The following is an 18817-nucleotide window of genomic DNA, read 5'->3' on the forward strand; positions in this document are numbered from 1 at the left end:
GACATGCTAAGTACTCACTTTGAAATTAGGGGTTTAACGAACCTCCCGCACCTCTGAAGTATTTAATTTTTCTTTTTGAGACTGCTTTTCTTAACCTTCCCCCTAAAAGTCCTTATGATTTGAGGGATCATGTTAAATCTATGTTCAAATGGATTATTAGACAACGTTCATCTTCGACTTCATTGACTTCATAATAGACCAGTCAGACACAGAAACCTTCATCCTGCAACTCTTTAAGTGTTCAGGCATAAATTGTACACAGCAACGTCACAAGAACGTACCACTTAGTTTACACTACTCGCAGCTTTTCACAGCATCGCTGCTTCTCAACACTTCCTACTACCTATCTGATCATACCTGCAACTTCTGCCCGATCATAGCTATATAGTACAAAAACCAATACCCCCAGCCGAACATCATCAAGCTTGCCTACATGAAATGGCATGAAGCCTGTGCTATTGAATCTATTGATCCTGGGCAAGCTCTGAAGGGGAGAGCTATTAAATGGCTGACATTCTCTAGCTAAATTGGTTTCTCTTGCTGAGAAAAAATTCCATTGATTCACAAGGGTATCTCGAAGGACGCAGACGCCATCTTGATATGAAGGGTTACTGCCAGAACTCTGGAACTGGAGTTTTTTTCATACAAAGGTGAGCAAGGTAAAATCTATTATTATATTATGTACTTGATGCTAAGAATCGCTCCAATCATCCTCATCGTCATCTTCGCCATCACTTCCAACATAAGCCTGCAAAACGATGAGAATAGAGTCAGTAAATGTCCCAAACTTCTACGTTCGAAGACACCTTCGATCAAGCATCAGGGGGGTAACCCTGATGCTTCGATTCAAAAACCCAAAAACTAGTTAAGAATGTCAAAAACTTAATACAGAATGCCAAAAACAAACCACTCGGGGATTGATCGACTTCCTACGTTCCTAATGTACAAGTGTAAACTATATTGTGCTAATTTTGCCATTGTCATATTACAAGTGTCCGCTACAATCACTGCAGCAGCAGTAGTGAACTTCTGATGCTTCAAAGAATGATGTGCGAATCGAGTTATTAAGAAGCGAGTTCAGTACCTGTCGAATAGCATTTGCTTTCTCCAGAATGGCGGCGACATTGATATTTGCTGAAGGTCGAATTAATGGAACTTTCTTTTCTGTACTCTCAGTCCGCCGTAGATCAAAGTACTGCAAAAATAAATAAATAACGAGTGAAAGTTTCAGTCAGCTAGCACATGATTCTATACAATCGTTGAGCTCATTGCTACTCAAGCAAGTAAATGCTACGAAAATTACAGAGAGGGATAATATACTTCAAAAGGTTGATTATCGTTGCATCAATGATCACCTTAGTTGTTTGGTCCTGCATTATGAATCTCTCATCAGACTGCAGAAGTTTACTATGACCAGGATCTTGAAACGTCAATGCCTTTATCTGCAACACAGAGCATATTCAATATCAGCACCAACTCTCACATTGTGTATACCAATTGCTAATAAAGGCCCCAAATTGAAAAAGGAGAACTAAAAACTAAAGAATAGTATATATATATATATATATATATCTATATCTATAGAAATGACCAGTTCCTTCCAAAAGTGCGCAAAATACTTGAAAGATATCAGCTCCAATGTAACAGAGTCTACCCACTGCAAATTTTGCTTTCCAACCACTTTTGTTTTGGTATCACAGCCAACTCTGGCAAGGTCGTCAAATGGGTAAGTGCAAAATTTCACAAGTTCCCTAGATGCAAGGAGCTTTTTACCAAATTCCAATTGTGTTGTGCGGCAGTTGCCATCGGATCTTTGGTAGGATTGATCGTAGGTTCTGGTGCTGCTGGAGATGGCGGTGACTCTTGTGCTTGAGTTGTAGAATTAATTTTCATAGGATGTTGGTTAGTGTCCAACCGTGAGAGAGTAACTGGTAAAAAAGACGGAGTTGAGGAACCAAAAGTAGAAGTTCCCAACTGTGCGTCCCTGATCTGGGAATCATCATTTGAGACTTTTGGTTCACCTGAAAGCACCTCATCTGACCCTTTCGATAATGCTGAAGAAGAAGAGTCAGAGGGATGTTGAGAAGCTGAAGTAGCTGTTGTACGCACAATGTCATGCTCATGATCAACCGTAGTATCTTCGTCTTCATCAAATTCTGGTTTAGAGGAAGGTCCTGATGAATGATCGTCCTCCTCCGACATTGTTGGCGAGTCTGGAGGAAGGGGTGAATCTGGCAGGCGATACACTTCCGAAACTGCAACTTCCACAGCTGTCTCTTCTGAAGAATCTGAACTATCTGAAAATAATGACCCTTCGTCCCATTCCTTTGGAGACTCCATATCTGATTGTGGAGGAGGTGAAGAAGATGGAGAGCTAATCTCAGACCGGCAAACTAGATTTGGTGGGAGTGAGGAGTCCGGATAGAGTGAAGCAGACTCAGATCGACCCCGCCACTTCAAAGAGCTAGCACGATCTAAGAACTTGGGTGGAGAAGTTGGGGGTGAATTAGACGCTTCTGAGCCAGGTGAAACTCCGATTTCCATTTTGGATGGCAAATCTGTTTGGGATCTTCCAGCCCACTGAAAAGCCGAATCCTCGTCCTCTCCAGCAAGATATTCCCTAAGGGGTGGAGAATCCGGAGGAGAATTCGACGCAGAGCTGTTTCGCGACTTGGGTGATAACCTTGTAGTTAAAATGGGTCTAAGATCGGCTGCGTCCATACCACCGAATGGGCTGGTACGGCCAGAATCTAACTGCATACTGATTGGCGAACTTGCTTGTAATGATGCCTTCGGGAATGTCAACAGAAAATGAAGGTCGGATTAGAAATGATTACGCATCATCTACACTGAGAAAAACAGCCCAGATTGTAACAAGTGATTAAATAAAACATCTGAAATCTAGAATTCAGAAATACTATTGTTTGGAACGAACACACGACAAACTACTGTAAGTACAAATCTGCTTAGATCATCTGACCGACTTACCTCATGAGCCATGCCATGGTGAGGTGAAATTCGTGTCAAAGGAGCATCCACACGGCCTTCTGGAGGACTATCAGCACGATAATCTATGTTTTCTGATGCAGCTTTCACTAGTCCAGCCTCCTGAACACTCCCAGCAATTGGTTGTCCGCTTTGAGATGATGTAAACCTGGGGTCCTGAGGTACACCAGTATTACTTCCAGCTCGCTCGTCATGATCATCTTCCAAGGCATGCGCCACGGAACGAGGTGACACAGGACTCTTAGCTCGACTGTGAGATTGAAATTCATGGATTTCAGACTCATTCTCAGAATAATTTGATGCGGGGCTCCCTGGTGGGCTCGGCGTGTCTTTAATGATAACACTTCCTGTAGGACTTGAAGGTAAACTTTCTTCATCTTTCACGGAATGACTATGGGAGTCATAACTTGCGACTTGTCCAAGAGGACTTGGAGCGAACTTTACACTTGGATTGGTGACAAAAATACACTGGGACCGATGTTTGGGGGTTCCTAGTGGACTTGTATGGACACTTGACGCGGGACTCTCTGAAGGATGAGGCGGAAGGATCAAAGAAGATCTAACAAAATTCGCAAAAGCAGGATTAGATGCGGGACCTTGGCGAAGTTCAGAGGAAGGGCCGGCTTCATCTAGGCCAGTTCCAGACCGAAGGTCAGAAGTAAGAGAAGTTAATGGGGTACTGCGATATGGGACTTCGGTTCCCATATGCGCAGATGCAGGCTCAGAAGGAGTCTTAAGGTCTTCACTAGAATATGGCTTGTGTTTGAGTTCTAGATTTCCTAGGCTCGAACTTTCAGACTCTGCATGTAAGTTTCCAGCATTTTCACTAAGATTAGAAATATAACCAGATCCTTCATTTGGTTGTAAAGGCACGCTGTCAGGCTCCGATCCTGACTTGAGATTCGCACGCGGTGAAGGAGAAGGGTAGAATCGAGGTTCCACAGAATTGGTTTCTTGATCACTGTCAAAGTGGGAACCAGTCTCGATGACGGTCACGGGAGTTGGAGGCGGAGGAGGACGCGAAGGACCAGCATGATCTTCTCCATCTGTCCATACCGATGCCGACGGTGGTTCAGGAGACGAAGAAAGGACAGGGGTCCCTGACCGTGGACTGCCGCGATCAGAACGACGTGCTGGTCGTGAGTATATCCCTGGAGGAGATTTAGTAATGTCTACTGAGATTCTAGGAGACCTAGATGGTGAATAAAGAGCATTGAAGGCAGGAGATTTTGAAGACACAGGGGAAGCCAATTCTGAGCCACTGGATACTGATGCGAGTTCAGATGAATACGATAGCCTAGAAAGCATGGAGTTACTTGGTTGTATGTCCTCTCTTTGTGAAGAGCACTGGGACGAGGGTGTTGGACTTGCTGCTGAGATCGTACGTGAACCCTCGTCATCAAATACTTCCTCAATTCGAATAGGAGGGAGATAGGGCTCTTTGTAAACTGTTTCCTCCGCATTCCGTGAGGCTTCAGAAGAATCCATCACATTGTTGTGTACTCTCTTAATTTTTGATAGGTGATCATCATGAAATGCAGGGTCTCCAGAAGCTGGCAAGCCTTCGACTTCAAATGCAGCAGCTGAAGGAGCACGAACACCCGCAGGAGGCTCAGTGCTACTGTAACTTAGCTGTTCATCCAAACCATGAACAGGGTCCGACCCACGTGCTAGACTAACAAATTCTTCCGCCGTGCTGCTAGCACCTGAAAGACCTCCAGATGTAGATGAAACTTGTGCATTAGCCAAGTCGACATCACTTATACTAGGTCCTCCTGAACTTGTTGATGAATTTGCTTGAGAACCTGAGAACCCAGAACCAATAACTGCGCTATCAGATAATGATCTCAAATCAACAATGTTTACCCCTTCCTTGTCATCCACTGCGGCGTCCTCTCTTGATGGGATATCAGCCGTATTGATTTTTGAAGCTCTACCAAAATCTGACCCCTGCAATTCCTCCATTGAGGCGTCACCCCTTGATATTTCTTGCAAATCGTTTTCAATATGAGGGATTGCGCCCACTTCAAGATCCTCTCTAACAACACGGTTTGTCTCTTTTGCCTCGACATCAGATGGTGAAACTTTCGACTCATTCGCACCTTTAGGGCTTTTGATATCCCCACTTCTAGGAATCAGTCCAACAGAAGGTACAGAATCACGATTTTCCATCTCAATTATCTTTGAAATTTTGCCTCCCTGACTTTCTGCAGCATTCCCCGGTTCAATGGGATGATAAAACTTCCTAGATATGTTGGCTTCAATATCCTTGGCACTGATTTTCAAGGGTGTTGATGAGACTCCTTCAGCCTGAGGCGATAAGACTCCAGTTGATGGCAATTGTCCTCCAGCTACTCTATTTTTGGGGCCGAGGTTCGATCGTCTTTGAGCTTGGGCTTGACTCCCATGTCCATGGCTTGCGCCTGAGACAGAATGTGATGAAGGAACTTCATCCTTCAGAGTTGAGGCCAATAGATGTGAAAAAGTATCCAGATCCTCTAAACTAGCTGAACCATAACGTACCCTGCACAAAAAAACAAAGAAAGAATAATAAGAAAGAAAATATTCAGTTTTGAGAGAAATTATTTCATTTGTTGGTGGATGTAAAACATTAATCAGACATGACAGATCTAACCGACTCAAGACATCCACAGTAGCTTGAAAACCGGCATCTCTTATCAGAAGGACGAAACATACATTCCCAAACCTCCTTCAATCGGCAATAAACAGATAGGAAAAAGAACCCTAGATAACAGAAAGCTGGTAAAATATACCTCGCTGGAATTTGAGTCACTGCAGCAATGGGCTGCCCAGTCTTGCGTCGCCTGCCCTTCTTCTGAAATTCATAAATACAAAGCAACATCAGCACTCAACTAAACATGGCTCCAAGAAAATAAACCAACTGCACTACAATCATAGTGAGATTGTTCACAGCAGAAGAAGAAGGGGATATTAGGAAAGGGTAATTCAAAACAAAATGAAAATGTAAATACAGCCTACGGAGTACACACTTCTGACTTTCTGCAAGGAAGTGAAACGCAAAACTTTAAGGGCTGATGTAAAGACAATGCTTAATAGATTACAAGTACCTTATCTCGCCGTGCCTTTCTCTCACGCTGGGCTCGTTGAGCTTTCATGAGCTCAGAGCTGGCCCATTCCACCTTAAAGAAAGATGGATCTGTGTATCTCTTTAAGCAGGCTCCAGCCCCTGCAACATCAAACCTGTAACCAGATAGAACAAGCTTTAACAGCTGTACCACGCCAAAACTACACACTGATCACGGAAAATTACAAAGCCAGCTGAAAGAGAAGTACGAGGTGGAAGAAAAATAGATTTCTACAATAGTAAAATTAACATGTTCTAGGACCAAATTTTGTCATGCAAAGAAATCATATAATTCATATTTAAGGGGCTGAGAAAATTCTCCTGTTAAGGAGATATTAAATGCCTCACACCAATTAAAAATACAATACAGCCTCTCAGTTATGATACATACTTATCAAGGAGGAATAGACGAGGTGGTCCTCGACATTCCTCATAGAAGTTGCGGATGAAGCGTGGCAATTCACCGGATGTGCAATGATTTTGGTCACTTCGTATGCTGACATGCCAGTCCGCACCTGATTTTCCAGCCCATGAAGAACAACAGCTATTGAAAGCGTGGAATTCGCAGAAAACTCTTAAAAATACAGGAGAACTAAAATTTTGTCCAAGGTTGTGCTTGAAATAAACAAAGCAGATATAGTACAACCCCTAAAATTCATTGGAACTACATTAAAGTTCCTATCACTTGCAGCACAGCGAACCCATGAGAGTCCCCAAAGAACAACAGCCCTAAGCCTTAAATCATTTTCTCCAAAAAGAGACGTATAAAGTTTTCCAGTTCATCAAACCTAGAGAAATCGGTATTCAACTAAACACCTAGAATAGACGTTCGTACCATTAGTGTAGGCAAATCGAAGCTGATTCGGTTCTGAAAGCAAAGCCCTTTCCACTGCGGGTAGCTCAGCCTCTAGCGACTGCACTCGTACGGTTAAATCATGCGTCCGTCCCCCAACAGTAACCAATTCATTGTGCAGGTCCCGGAACACTTCTGCTGCAAACCTATTTTTAGAACAGAAAAAATCTCAGTATTTCGCTGCATACACGAAGGGCTTGGTGTCTCGTTGTAATTCTGAAATTCGATTAGTTAATGATAAATCAACTTGAATAGGCAAGGAGGTGAATGCGTGTAAAGTTAAAGTTTCGATCAAGCGTTTAACAGAGTCAAACACCAAACGAGGGGAGTCCATGACTCAAACTATTTACTGCTCATCGTTACGCCTTGGACTAACAAAAGTTAACACTACGTTTGAGTGCACTTGGACTAGAACCAACCCTCTTACACCAACTTGTGAAAAAGGGATTAAAGAAAATGAGGACAACTCTACAATCAAAACCTCTACACAATGAATCACTGCATCTAGTCTGGAAACTGCATGCACAATAAAGTCGTTCCAAATAAGCGGCGAAAACAATAGAAGTTGCACTTAAAAAGTTGACCCCATGTCACAATGTGCTGGACAACGGAGAAGCTCACAATGTGCTCACATGCCGAGTAACAAAAAATCAAACTTATGAGCTAGAAAGTTCCGTAATGAGTTGAAAACTAGCATGTTTATAGTCCACAGAACATCTTTGAAATAGGTCAAGTTGCGTGTGACTTACTCAGCGAGGTCACCAAGCTGGCGAATAATGCCAACAAGACCTGCCATAGCCACACCCTCCAGAAGGCCCTCGGGGTCATCGCGAGAAGCTGAGCGGAACAACTCCGGGTTGGCCAAACTGTGCTCACACCGCACCTCATACCTGACAAGAGGCATGGCTCCTCAAACTCCCCAATGCTCTATATTTCAATTTTCAGAAAGAATGTGCTCAATCCTTTGCGGAACCTCGCCCATGACCATCCTTTAATTCACGTTGTGTAGCCCAACACATTTTCCAAGTGAATGTCATACTTCCTACTTCAATCAATAGTAAGAGCACAAGCCTGCAATATGCACATCCGTTCAGTTCTAGATACCCCAACAATGTTAAGAGGTACACTAGCATAGACTTCACGGTTCCAAAACAAATATTGAGAGCAAAAACAAGAGAAAAATCCTTTCCATCTATCGTTCGTGGTTCGTTAATTGTACTGTATATTGTCAGAGGCTGGACTCCAAGACATCAAGAAACGCACAAAGGCTCTCACATTCCAAAACTAAAGTAACCTACTTCAATCGTTACTGGGAGCTGATAAATTGTGTGTATAATGTCATGCTGTACACCAATCTGTAACAACAACAACAACAACAAATAAAAATAAAAAGTAAAAAATAAAAAAACAACAACAACAACAACAACAATTACAACAACTTTCTCTCGGCGCAAAAATTGGCTCTCTACCACCATGAAACCAACAAAATGCCTTGATAAAATTTTCATGAACACTGCACTTCCCACGACAGGGGAGCGAAAGCGATACTCACGGAAAACCAAAGGTTCAAAGCTAGAAGAGGCCCTTGACTTTGGATGCTGGTTCCTTGCGACACACTTTCGTCAAAAACACTGCAAGCTCTGCTCTCCTAGAATAAAAGATAAGTTCACGCGTGTGCGCGCCACTCAGACCAGATTGTCAGAGAAGGCGTCAGAGCCACCAAGCAGTTAATGCCCACGAAGACTACCCAATTTACATCGTGCTGAATCTCGTGGAATGCTTCCGTAATGAATATCTCTCTCGATCGAATACGATGATCACACACACATGCTCGCACCATGGCTGCCCACCCTAACCGGAGCAGAGCCTACGCGACTCAGACTTAGGGATAGGGTTTTAAGCAGAACAAACTCAAAACTACCTCAAATCAAGCGCCGTGACGTCGAAGGAGATCGCGAGCGCCACAGCGTCGAAGGGAATCGACCGAGAGTACCGCGAGCAGCTCGCAAGTACAGCGAATTGATGATCGAGAGCGAGGAGAGAAGATGAACTCTCGTCGTCGTCCCGCACCAGGACCATTCAACAATTATGCTTCGCACCAAGTGCACCCGTACTTCGGTCCCTCGTTCAGCACCTGGGATCCTATCTCCACGTCTCAAAACCAGATATTAAATGACTTGGAACCTCTCTTGACCTCGTTCACACCTATCCAACCGGCAATTTGGGCCTAAAACAACTGGGAGGGCCCGCCAAGTCAGCAGAAACCCCCCCCCTTGGTTTAAAATTTGGGGACTTCGAAGGCGCAAAAAGCTAACTTAATGTGGTGGCATTGTTGGAGTGATTTAAGGGGATGCGGGATATGTGGGTCTATCCTTTTTCATTCATTGGAATGTGGGTATCTAATTCCACCTAAACATGGGCGCAGCCAATTAACACCATCCCATATTTAACCTAGAAAGTGGGCTTTGTCTACAAGCACTGAAAGTGTTTGGTATTTCTAATCTAATTATAAGGCGAATTGGGATTTGAATTTTTTGAAGAAGCCTACGCCATTGGCTTCCTTACAAAATAAACTCTCCTCAATCATATAGGGTTGCCCTCCACTTCGAGCTTCGTGCAGAAAGTCTTATGTGAAACATCATCTCTGGAGTTGTGGGGATTGAGGAATGTTGCTGTTGACCGTTTTCAGCTCATTAAACACTGAGTACCATCTCTCCTGACAAGTGGCAATCGGACTCTTTACAAAAACTTCAAAAGGGACCCATGTGCAAGAATATACCCTAAAAAGCTGATTCAAACCAATTGAAACAAGAGAGTCATGACGAAGCTCCGGAAGAGCTTGCAGCATAGGGGGAGTCTTCGAGAGTAATTGTAATTCATGCATTTTAACTGTTCAATCACAAGTAAATAGCAGAGCAAATAGAGCTAGTACTAACCCTTACTCCCTTTACATTCATTGTGGCGGAATAGTGCTATGATTAGGGTTTATATTCAAGTAACGACAAGTTAGTTCGACTTTTGTTGCTTTGCAAGGATAGGTTTTCAATACACAATATAATGACATATGTTGTAGTATTGAAGGCTAAGCTAGTCCATGCATTAGTGGCTTCTTCTACCTCAGAGGAAGCTTGGACGATAGAGCATGTGAAGAAGACATATAGGGTAGAGCCAGAGTTAATTGCGGTAATAGTAAATCTAAGTAAGTTTATTGCCATCAATCCAATCTGTGTAATTCCAAGTGAGAAGTTAGCATAGGACTTAGTTAAGAGCTATGCAAGATTTTTGCTAAATACTCATGTTATAGAGATGTAATTCATATGGTGAAAAAATTAAAAAAGAGATGGAATATCTACAAAAGTGTATAATCATAGCTTATTTTGTAGGAAGCAAGTTCTTAGCTAAGACCTTACAAATATAGATAAGGTGCTCAAAAGTTAAAGTTTGGAAAGAATTACACATTAGACGTGATCTCATCCAAAGATTTTATCAAGTAGTGTGTCTTAGTAAAGTAGCCTTCTAAAAAGTCCTTATATATACATTGCACCTTTTCCAATAGAGAACCAATATAATCTAGCTGTCAAGTATAAGGTTTAATACAAGATGCCTAGTATCACGCACATATACATTTACTTCAATAATTACTTATATGATTAGATAAAAGTAAGTAAATATAGATTAATTTCATAAAGTCTTTTAATAAAGCTTCCTAGAAGCTTCATAGACGTGGTTTTGATTTTAGATGTGTTTATAGATCAGAAACTTGGCTAATAAGTTAACAACATGTTGGTAGCTTGTGGAACAAGTTAATTCTACATAATAGCTTGTGGAACAAGTTAACTCCACATAATAGCTTGTGGAATGCTAACTATGTGGTGTATATATAGATAACTTGCCTTGTAAGTTAAGACATATGGCTAGCAAAGTCAACATGTTTTGGAGGTCCTATAGGATATCGCTACATAACTTCTAATTATGAATATATATGGAGGCAAGGGTGAAGCCTTCTTCACTTTTGTCAATGTTGTATTAGTCTTTAGTCTTCTTTCAAGACTTTCTAGTCTTCTTATTTTTGACAATAACCATTCTAGTTAATATTACATTATCTTTTGAGTGACTTTCTATTTCTCTTCAGTGACACAAGAATATATCAAGGATTGTCTTTCTTTGAGATTCATGTCCTTGATAGTTTGACAAGAATATTAACATATTGTTTTTGTCTTGTTTTAGGAGTGAGTGGATTAGTCCACTTCTATTATAGTATTTTGAAGGTTGTGGACTATCCACCTTTTAAACAAAATAATCTTGTTTTCTAACAGTGATCTTTCCTTAAAGAGATTAGATTATCCCTCTTTGTACCTTTAATGGAAAAAGGTTTGTGACTCCTTTATGATTTCAATTCATTCCTAAAAGTATTTACGTCAATATTTGGAGGAAGTAATCAAGAACAAGTAGCAGAGACTAAACTCTTCTCTATATCACAAGGATCATGATCACTCACTACATATGTTGCTGAATTCCAAAACCTTGTTTGCAATGTGGATTAGAATGACAAAGCACTTATCAATCAATTTTGATATGGATTAAAGGATAGTATCAAAGATGTATTATTAACAATGTTGAAAACAAAATCTTTCAATAATTTATTGCTCAAGCAATTCCATGCCACAATCAATTATTTAAAAAGCATGAAGAACAAAGACTTGGTTAGAGAAGAACAAGTCAAGTAATGGTAGCAGCTTCAAAGTTTTTTGAAATGTATTCATCAAAGCCAAAACCAATGCAAATTGATACTATACATTTTAAAACTCTCACAAAGGAAGAAAAATTCTTAATATTGCCTAGAGGGTTTGTATTTATACTGTGGAGAAGTTAAGCACACTGCTCAACATTATCCAAAGAAGCAACACAATTACAAAATAAGAAGCACAATTTCCAAGGAAGATAATGTGTCAAAAAACGAGTTTCTCTAGCTACAATAAGGATCGTGTAGCTGGAACCATGTGCAATACCTAGTTAAGGTCCTATTCTCTCTTCAATCTCCTCCCCTTGTTTTATAACAGATGTGTGTTTAAGACCTAAAAATCCCAAAGTCCTTACCTTATTAGATTTAGGAACCTTAACTTCTTTTAAAGACAAAGATTTTGTCAAAAATCAAAAAATATCTTTAATCAAAAAAATTAAATCCATACATGTAGAAGTCATAGATGGTCATTCATTGTCTTCTAGAAATGTTATCTATGAGATTGTTCCTTTAGATGTAACAATTAAAGATCATAAAAGCATAGTACTATTTTGTAATAAGATCTTCCTCTAATCCGATTATTTTAGGATGATCGTGGCTAGAAAAATGTAACCCTCAAATAGATTGGATTTTTTGTAATCTTAACTTTTTTGGTAGTATAGTTTAAGATTGAGTTAGCAAAGTAGAAGTACAAAAGTCTACTACTTCCAAACCTTTATTGATAGATACAAGAGCTTTCATACATGCTCCAAAAGTAAGATCATCTTTTGCTATATATGCTATGCCTATATCTAATAGTAAAAAAATGTCAAGAGGTATTCTTAGCCAATATAAAGAATTTCAAGATGTTTTTGAAAAAAAAATGAAGATATTCTTCTAAAGCATCGATCTTATGATTATTCAATTGATTTGCAAGAAGAAGTTCAACCACCATTTGGACCAATCTATAGCTTATCGCAGAATGAATTGGCTACATTAAAAGAGTACATTAATATGAACTTGGCAAGAACTTCATACACTATTCTAAATTTCCAACCAAAGCTCCTATCTTATTTGTGAAGAAGAAAGATGAATCTTTGCAGATGTGTGTAGATTATTTAGGATTCAATAAGATCACCATCAAGAATAGGTATCCTTTGCCTTTGATTTCACAACTTCTTGACCAACTCAATCAAGCAAAGATCTATATCAAAATAGATCTACGAAGAGGATATAACTTAATTTGTATCAAAGAAGGAGATGAATGGAGGACTGCTTTTTAAACTATGTATGGATATTTTGAATATAATATCATGCCTTTTAGACTCATAAATGCAGAGGTTACTTTTCAACATCTTATGAATGATGTTTTTTGTGAGTTTCTAAATGATTTTGTCATTTGTTATTTAAACAATATTTTTATCTATTCTAAGAACACAAAAAAATATAAACTTCATGTTCATCATATCTTACAAAAACTTAGATATGCAAGATTATATGCCAAGTTGGAAAAGCATATATTTCATACTATTCAAGTTGACTTTTTAGGATACATCATTTCCAATGAAGGCCTTATGATGGATCCCAAGAAGATCCAAACTATCATAGATTGGAAGATTCTACGAACAATATGAGATGTGCAATATCTTTTAGGCTTTGTTAGTTATTATCAAATCTTCATCAAGAATTTTTCTCAAGTTGCAGCTCTATTTATACGTTTGACTTGTAAAGACAAATTCAAGTGGAATAAAGAAACACAAACATCATTTGATGCTTAAAAGAAAGAATTTACTTCTGCAGTAATCTTGTAATATGTTGACTTTTCTAAGGCATTTTTTATGGAAATTGATGTGACAGACTTTGCTATAGCTGTCAAGTTGTCACAAACGGAAATAGATGATAAACTCCACCTAGTAGGTTTTTATTCCAAGAAATTTTCAACAGTCAAAATTAATTATGAGATCTATGATAAAGAGTTCCTTGCAATCATGGATTCATTTCAAGAATGGCGTCATTATTAAGAAGGCGCTTCAAGTCCAGTTACCATAGATACAGTTTATAAGAACCTCAAGTACTTCAAATAAGCATGTATTTTGAATTGTCGTTAAGCACATTGGACCATATCTTTATCCAGATTCAATTTTAAGATCATTTATCGATCCAAAAAACAAGAAGGTCTATTAGACACCCTTCTTAAACATTCTTATCTTGGACCAAAAGAAGGAGGTGTATCTTTTAATCAACAAAGAATTATTTTCTTGAAGCTCGAGCATTTTCATCTTTGATCAATAAAATCAACATTAACTATTGATTTAACCTTTATTAAGCAAATCCAATTAAGTATGTCCTCTAATCTTCTTGTTTATGATATCAAGAATCTTTCTTTTAAGTCTCATGATATTTCAAAGTTTGAGTTCAAGAACAACCTTTTCTATTTCGAAGGATGCCTATCTATTCCAAAACAAGAAGCATATTTACGTATTCTTCAAGCATGTCATGTCTTTTGAACAGTAGGATATTTTGGATATAATAAGACTTTAGAACTTATATCTAGAGATTTTTGGTGGCTGTAAATGTGGAAGGTAATAAAAGACTTTGTATTATCATGTAATACTTATTCAAGATTCAACACTCCTTGTTATAGACCTTATGGACTATTTCAACTGTTACCTATTCCAGAATAACTATGGTCTTCTGCTTCTATGGATTTTATCATGGTTCTTCTAGTCTCAAGTTCACATGATTCTATATTTATAATCGTAGATTGCTTCACCAAAATGACATATTTTATACCATGTACAAAATCTATTTCAGGTGAAAAAATATCTTAGCTTTTTATTGACAATATCAATCACTATCATGCATTATCAAAGTATATTATATCGGATAGGGGACTCAATTAGTATCAAGATTTTGGAGAACCTTATTCAAGATCCTAAAGGTAGGTATAAAGCTTTTTTTGGCTTTTCATCTTCAAACTAATGGAGAAACAGAACAAATGAATCAAATTTTGGAATAGTATTTAAGCTGTATTATTAACTATCATGAAGATGATTGGACAATTCTTTTGCCATTTACAAGGTTTGCATATAATAATTCAGTATATTCTTCTATTCAACAAACACTCTTTTTTGTTAATTATGGTTATAATCCATGACTTGATCCTTTTGACTTTTCAAAATTTGATAATCTTGCAATAGAAGATTTAGCAACTCATTTGTCAAAGCTACATGCAACAATGAAGATACAATTAAAAGAAGCTCAAGGATCGCAAAAGACCAATACAGATGCCTATTGTAAGAAGCAACTATAATTAAACATAGGTGATAAGATATGGTTACTTCATCGCAATATCAAGACTATTCATCCTTGTAATAAGTTAGACTATTATAGGCTAGATCCTTTTTTCTATTTCTAAAAAAATCAATCCTGTTACTTATCGATTACATCTACTAGAGTCTATGAAGATCCACCTTATATTTCATGTGTCCCAGCTTAAGCCATATAAAACAGTGAATATTTTGGAAAGAAGACAGCTACCACCTCCTCTTATAGAAGTAGATAATAATTAAAAGTTCGAGGTAGAAGAAGTTTTAGACTCAAGGTGGTGCCAAAATAGGTTGGAATATCTTGTTCATTGATGCGGTGTCATATAATGTGTTGTTTTGCTTAAGAATACATTGGGCATCTAATTGTGAAAAGTGACATTGTGTTTCACAAGTATCCAAGAAATCTTAATAGGTTTCACCTTCATGAGAAGAACATAATTAAAATTATAATTCAAAAGTACTAAAAAATATTCTTCTTAGTAGCTTTAATCATACATAAATCCCAAGTACCTAATTACTTTCATATTTAAGCAATTTAGATTTATCTTGCAAGTCCTAACCCTAATCAGTGAGCTTTAATAAGCTATAACTTCTAATTTGACTGTCTACTTGATATAAAATTATTCATCCAATAGTTAATGTAAGTCTTCTATATGCTCAAGAATTTTTAGTCCAATCCAACTTATAGATTGTCAAAAAACTTCCAAAAATTGCACTGATGTTATTCAGTTGCCAACTTGAAAAGTGAATGAAAAAATCCTAGTAGTGATTTCTCCTTCTTCTATTATTAATTTTAAGTCAAAATTGGTGCGTAGCTTGATTTTTAAGTTCTTCAACACCATGCTAAATTTCACCTTGATCCGACAAGTAGATCTTTAGATATTACAAAAATCCTTTCTAATCCCAAACTGCCAACTTTGAAAATCCTCTTGTGCTAAAAATCAGATATCTCTAAACCACCTTGTTAGATTATCACAAAATTTTGTATACACTTAGCAAAACTAATAATCCAAATAATGTCAAATTTTGAAATATAGATGCTACACCAATTGCACGAAATAGCCAAAATTGTTAGTCTTAATTATATTATATAAAATCCAAATCACTAATACAAACCTTGACTTTGAAAAACCTTTGTCCAGCCTTCAAAAATCCTACAAAAACAAACTTTATGCCCTCAAAAAGAGCTTCAAGTTAGCTCTCAAATCCTAACCTCCGATCTTCAAGATTCTCCTAATTTGCCCTAGGCGATCATTTTAGTAACTAGAGGTCTGATTTCGACCCTATCTCACAAATGGTTGATCCTTGGGTATCAATCTAATCTATCTTAAGGATTTTTTAGCCCAATCCTATCTTCAATTCGACCCTAGAATCAAACATATCAACCATTTATCTCTTTTATCCTGATTTGATGAATTTATGACCTTTCTAAGGCAGTAAAAGTGTTTCTATATCCTAGAAAGGTAAAAATACAAACTGACTTTTATTTACTTGCTATTAAGATAAGAAAATAGGCTAAGATGCTTTCATAAAAGCCTTATTAAAATATTTTGAATTCTTGTTGAATTAATATAATAAAATATTAATAAAAAAATCATTTTTAGTTATATTTTCACTATATAATTGTGTCACAACATGACAATGGATATGATATTAGTAAATGCACATTGGAAACATCAAAGAATCTTACAAATGAAACAAAGAAAGTTGAAGCTTTTCATCAATAAAATACATCAAAATCAAGATGAAGAAAAACAAATCTTTGCTATAAAAGAAACAAGATCAAAAGAAGATAACATTCTACCTTCTATCTTTCTTTGTAGCTTATGTGTATTTGTAACGCTAAGGAGATGGAGAACCAAGAATCAATACATTCAACTTAAGACCTTTCATTTGTAGATTTATCAGATATGACATTATGATTGTCACAACCTTCAAGACGATAGAATCAAAATTAAGATCCTCAAGAATGACATGTCCTTTTCTAAATAGATGGCAAAATACAACATATTTGGTATCTTGATGATAGAAGAGATTCTTGTTGTTTGCTAATTTTATTAAAGGTATGACCAACTTTTGATAGTATTTCAAATATTTTATTTAAAAGAAGTTACAAAGACCTAAACAATGATCAAAGAATACGGTGATCTTTTCGCCTTGGTATGGAATACTATCGATGGTTGATAGGGCCTATCAACCATCTTTAAAGAGAGCAAAGATTAAAAATGTAGCAAATACAATTAATTTCATCTTGGACTTCCTCAACATATGAAGACAGCTCCTTGTGGAACATGTTCTTAGAAAGGAAGGTAATGTCCTATATATATATATATATATATATATTTACTTCAATAATTACTTATATAATTAGATAAAAGTAAGTAAATATAGATTAATTTCATAAAGTCTTTTAATAAAACTTCTTAGAAGCTTTATAACACGGTTTTGACTTTAGATGTATTTATAGGTCAGAAACTTAGCTAATAAGTTAACCACATATTGGTAGCTTGTGGAAAAAGTTAACTCCACATAATAGCTTGTGGAATGCTAACTATGTGGTGCATATATAGATAACTTGCCTTGCAAGTTAAGACATATGGCTAGCAAAATCAACATGTTTTGGAGGTTCTATAGGATATCACCACATAACTCCTAATTATGAATATATATGGAGGCAAGAGTGAAGCCTTCTTCACTCTTATCAATGTTGTTATAGTCTTTAGTCTTCTTTCAAGACTTTCTAGTCTTCTTATTTTTGACAATAGCCATTCTAATTAATACTACATTACCTTTTGAGTGACTTTCTATTTCTCTTTAGTGACACAAGAATATATCAAGGATCGTCTTTCTTTGAGATTCATGTCCCTAACACCTAGTCATTATGAAAATATTGACATAAATGATTCTAAAAGTTTTAATTGACGAGCTATTGAGCAATACAAGGGACATTATACAAAGCCTTCGAATAGTGCTTAGAAAAAACAAAAATGACAACATAAAGGCAAATTTTAAGTTTTGTGTGGTATTAATTAATATATGCATGTATTTCTTTACAATAAGAGCTCTCAACCTGATGACATGCACCACAATCTACATCCAGATGAATTATTATAAACTTCATATTTGATGTAGGTCTTATCTTTCTATCTTGCACCTAATTAAAAAATCTTTTTTTTTGCTTAATTATCATCCTATTGACCACATTAAAAATAAATACAAATAATATTTTTGATCAATCAAATCAACTAGCAAGAAAATATAACAATTGAAGGAAATAGAAATTCATTAGCTCGTTTGGCCTTGGTATTTTTTTTTTTTTTTTTTTTTTTTTTACTTCCTAAATAAGACACAATAATGCTACCGATACTATCATTTCATACACCAACATCAAAATCAACAGCAAGCTTTGGTAGATCAAAAAGATATAGAGGTTCAAAAAATTCTTGAAAGAATCATCTTAAGAATCAGAGACTGAATACTATGAATCTACAACAACACAATCTTCAATAGACTACATAGTTTAGAAGAAAACAACAATGTTGAAAGAAACCTTACTCAATATATTGTCAAGGCCATGAACATCAAAAAACTAAAAGGTCAATACACTCTTATGGCTCTCAAAAAGACTAGAAGAAGTCGATAAGATCCATGATAAGGAATTTTAGATCTTGAACAAATATCACATGATTGTACAAAGTCATCAACTGCCTTTTTGATTTAAAGCCACCAAAAATCGTTAGATATTAGCTCCAAAGTCTTATTGTATTCAAGATGTCCAATTGCAAGAAAATCATCACGAGTTT

The 18817-nt window shown here is 37.2% G+C and overlaps 1 protein-coding gene across 3 annotated transcripts; it reads right to left on the reverse strand.

Moving 5' to 3' along the window:
• Nucleotides 1–205: 205 nt before the first annotated feature.
• On the reverse strand, nucleotides 206–9038 carry LOC112275014 (uncharacterized). Of its 3 annotated transcripts, none has more exons than XM_090246102.1 (12): nucleotides 8887–9028; nucleotides 8264–8320; nucleotides 7715–8036; nucleotides 6948–7111; nucleotides 6504–6627; nucleotides 6096–6228; nucleotides 5781–5842; nucleotides 2989–5530; nucleotides 1774–2790; nucleotides 1356–1442; nucleotides 1085–1195; nucleotides 206–748 (listed from the first exon to the last, which is right to left on the reverse strand). In XM_090246102.1, the coding sequence occupies exons 3-12, from the start codon at nucleotides 7867–7869 to the stop codon at nucleotides 692–694; spliced, it is 4452 nt and encodes a 1483-aa protein (XP_090102228.1). In that variant the 5' UTR covers nucleotides 7870–8036; nucleotides 8264–8320; nucleotides 8887–9028; the 3' UTR covers nucleotides 206–691. The 3 variants fall into 3 exon arrangements, with proteins under 3 accessions (XP_090102228.1, XP_090102227.1, XP_024360693.1); XM_090246101.1 differs by lacking the exon at nucleotides 8887–9028 and adding an exon at nucleotides 8518–8683; XM_024504925.3 differs by lacking the exon at nucleotides 8264–8320 and having other exon boundaries at nucleotides 8887–9038.
• Between the last annotated feature and the right edge of the window lie 9779 nt (nucleotides 9039–18817).

This window comes from Physcomitrium patens, chromosome 22 (genome assembly GCF_059467195.1).
Source record: "Physcomitrium patens ecotype Gransden chromosome 22, ASM5946719v1, whole genome shotgun sequence".
Taxonomy (NCBI): Eukaryota; Viridiplantae; Streptophyta; class Bryopsida; order Funariales; family Funariaceae; genus Physcomitrium; species Physcomitrium patens.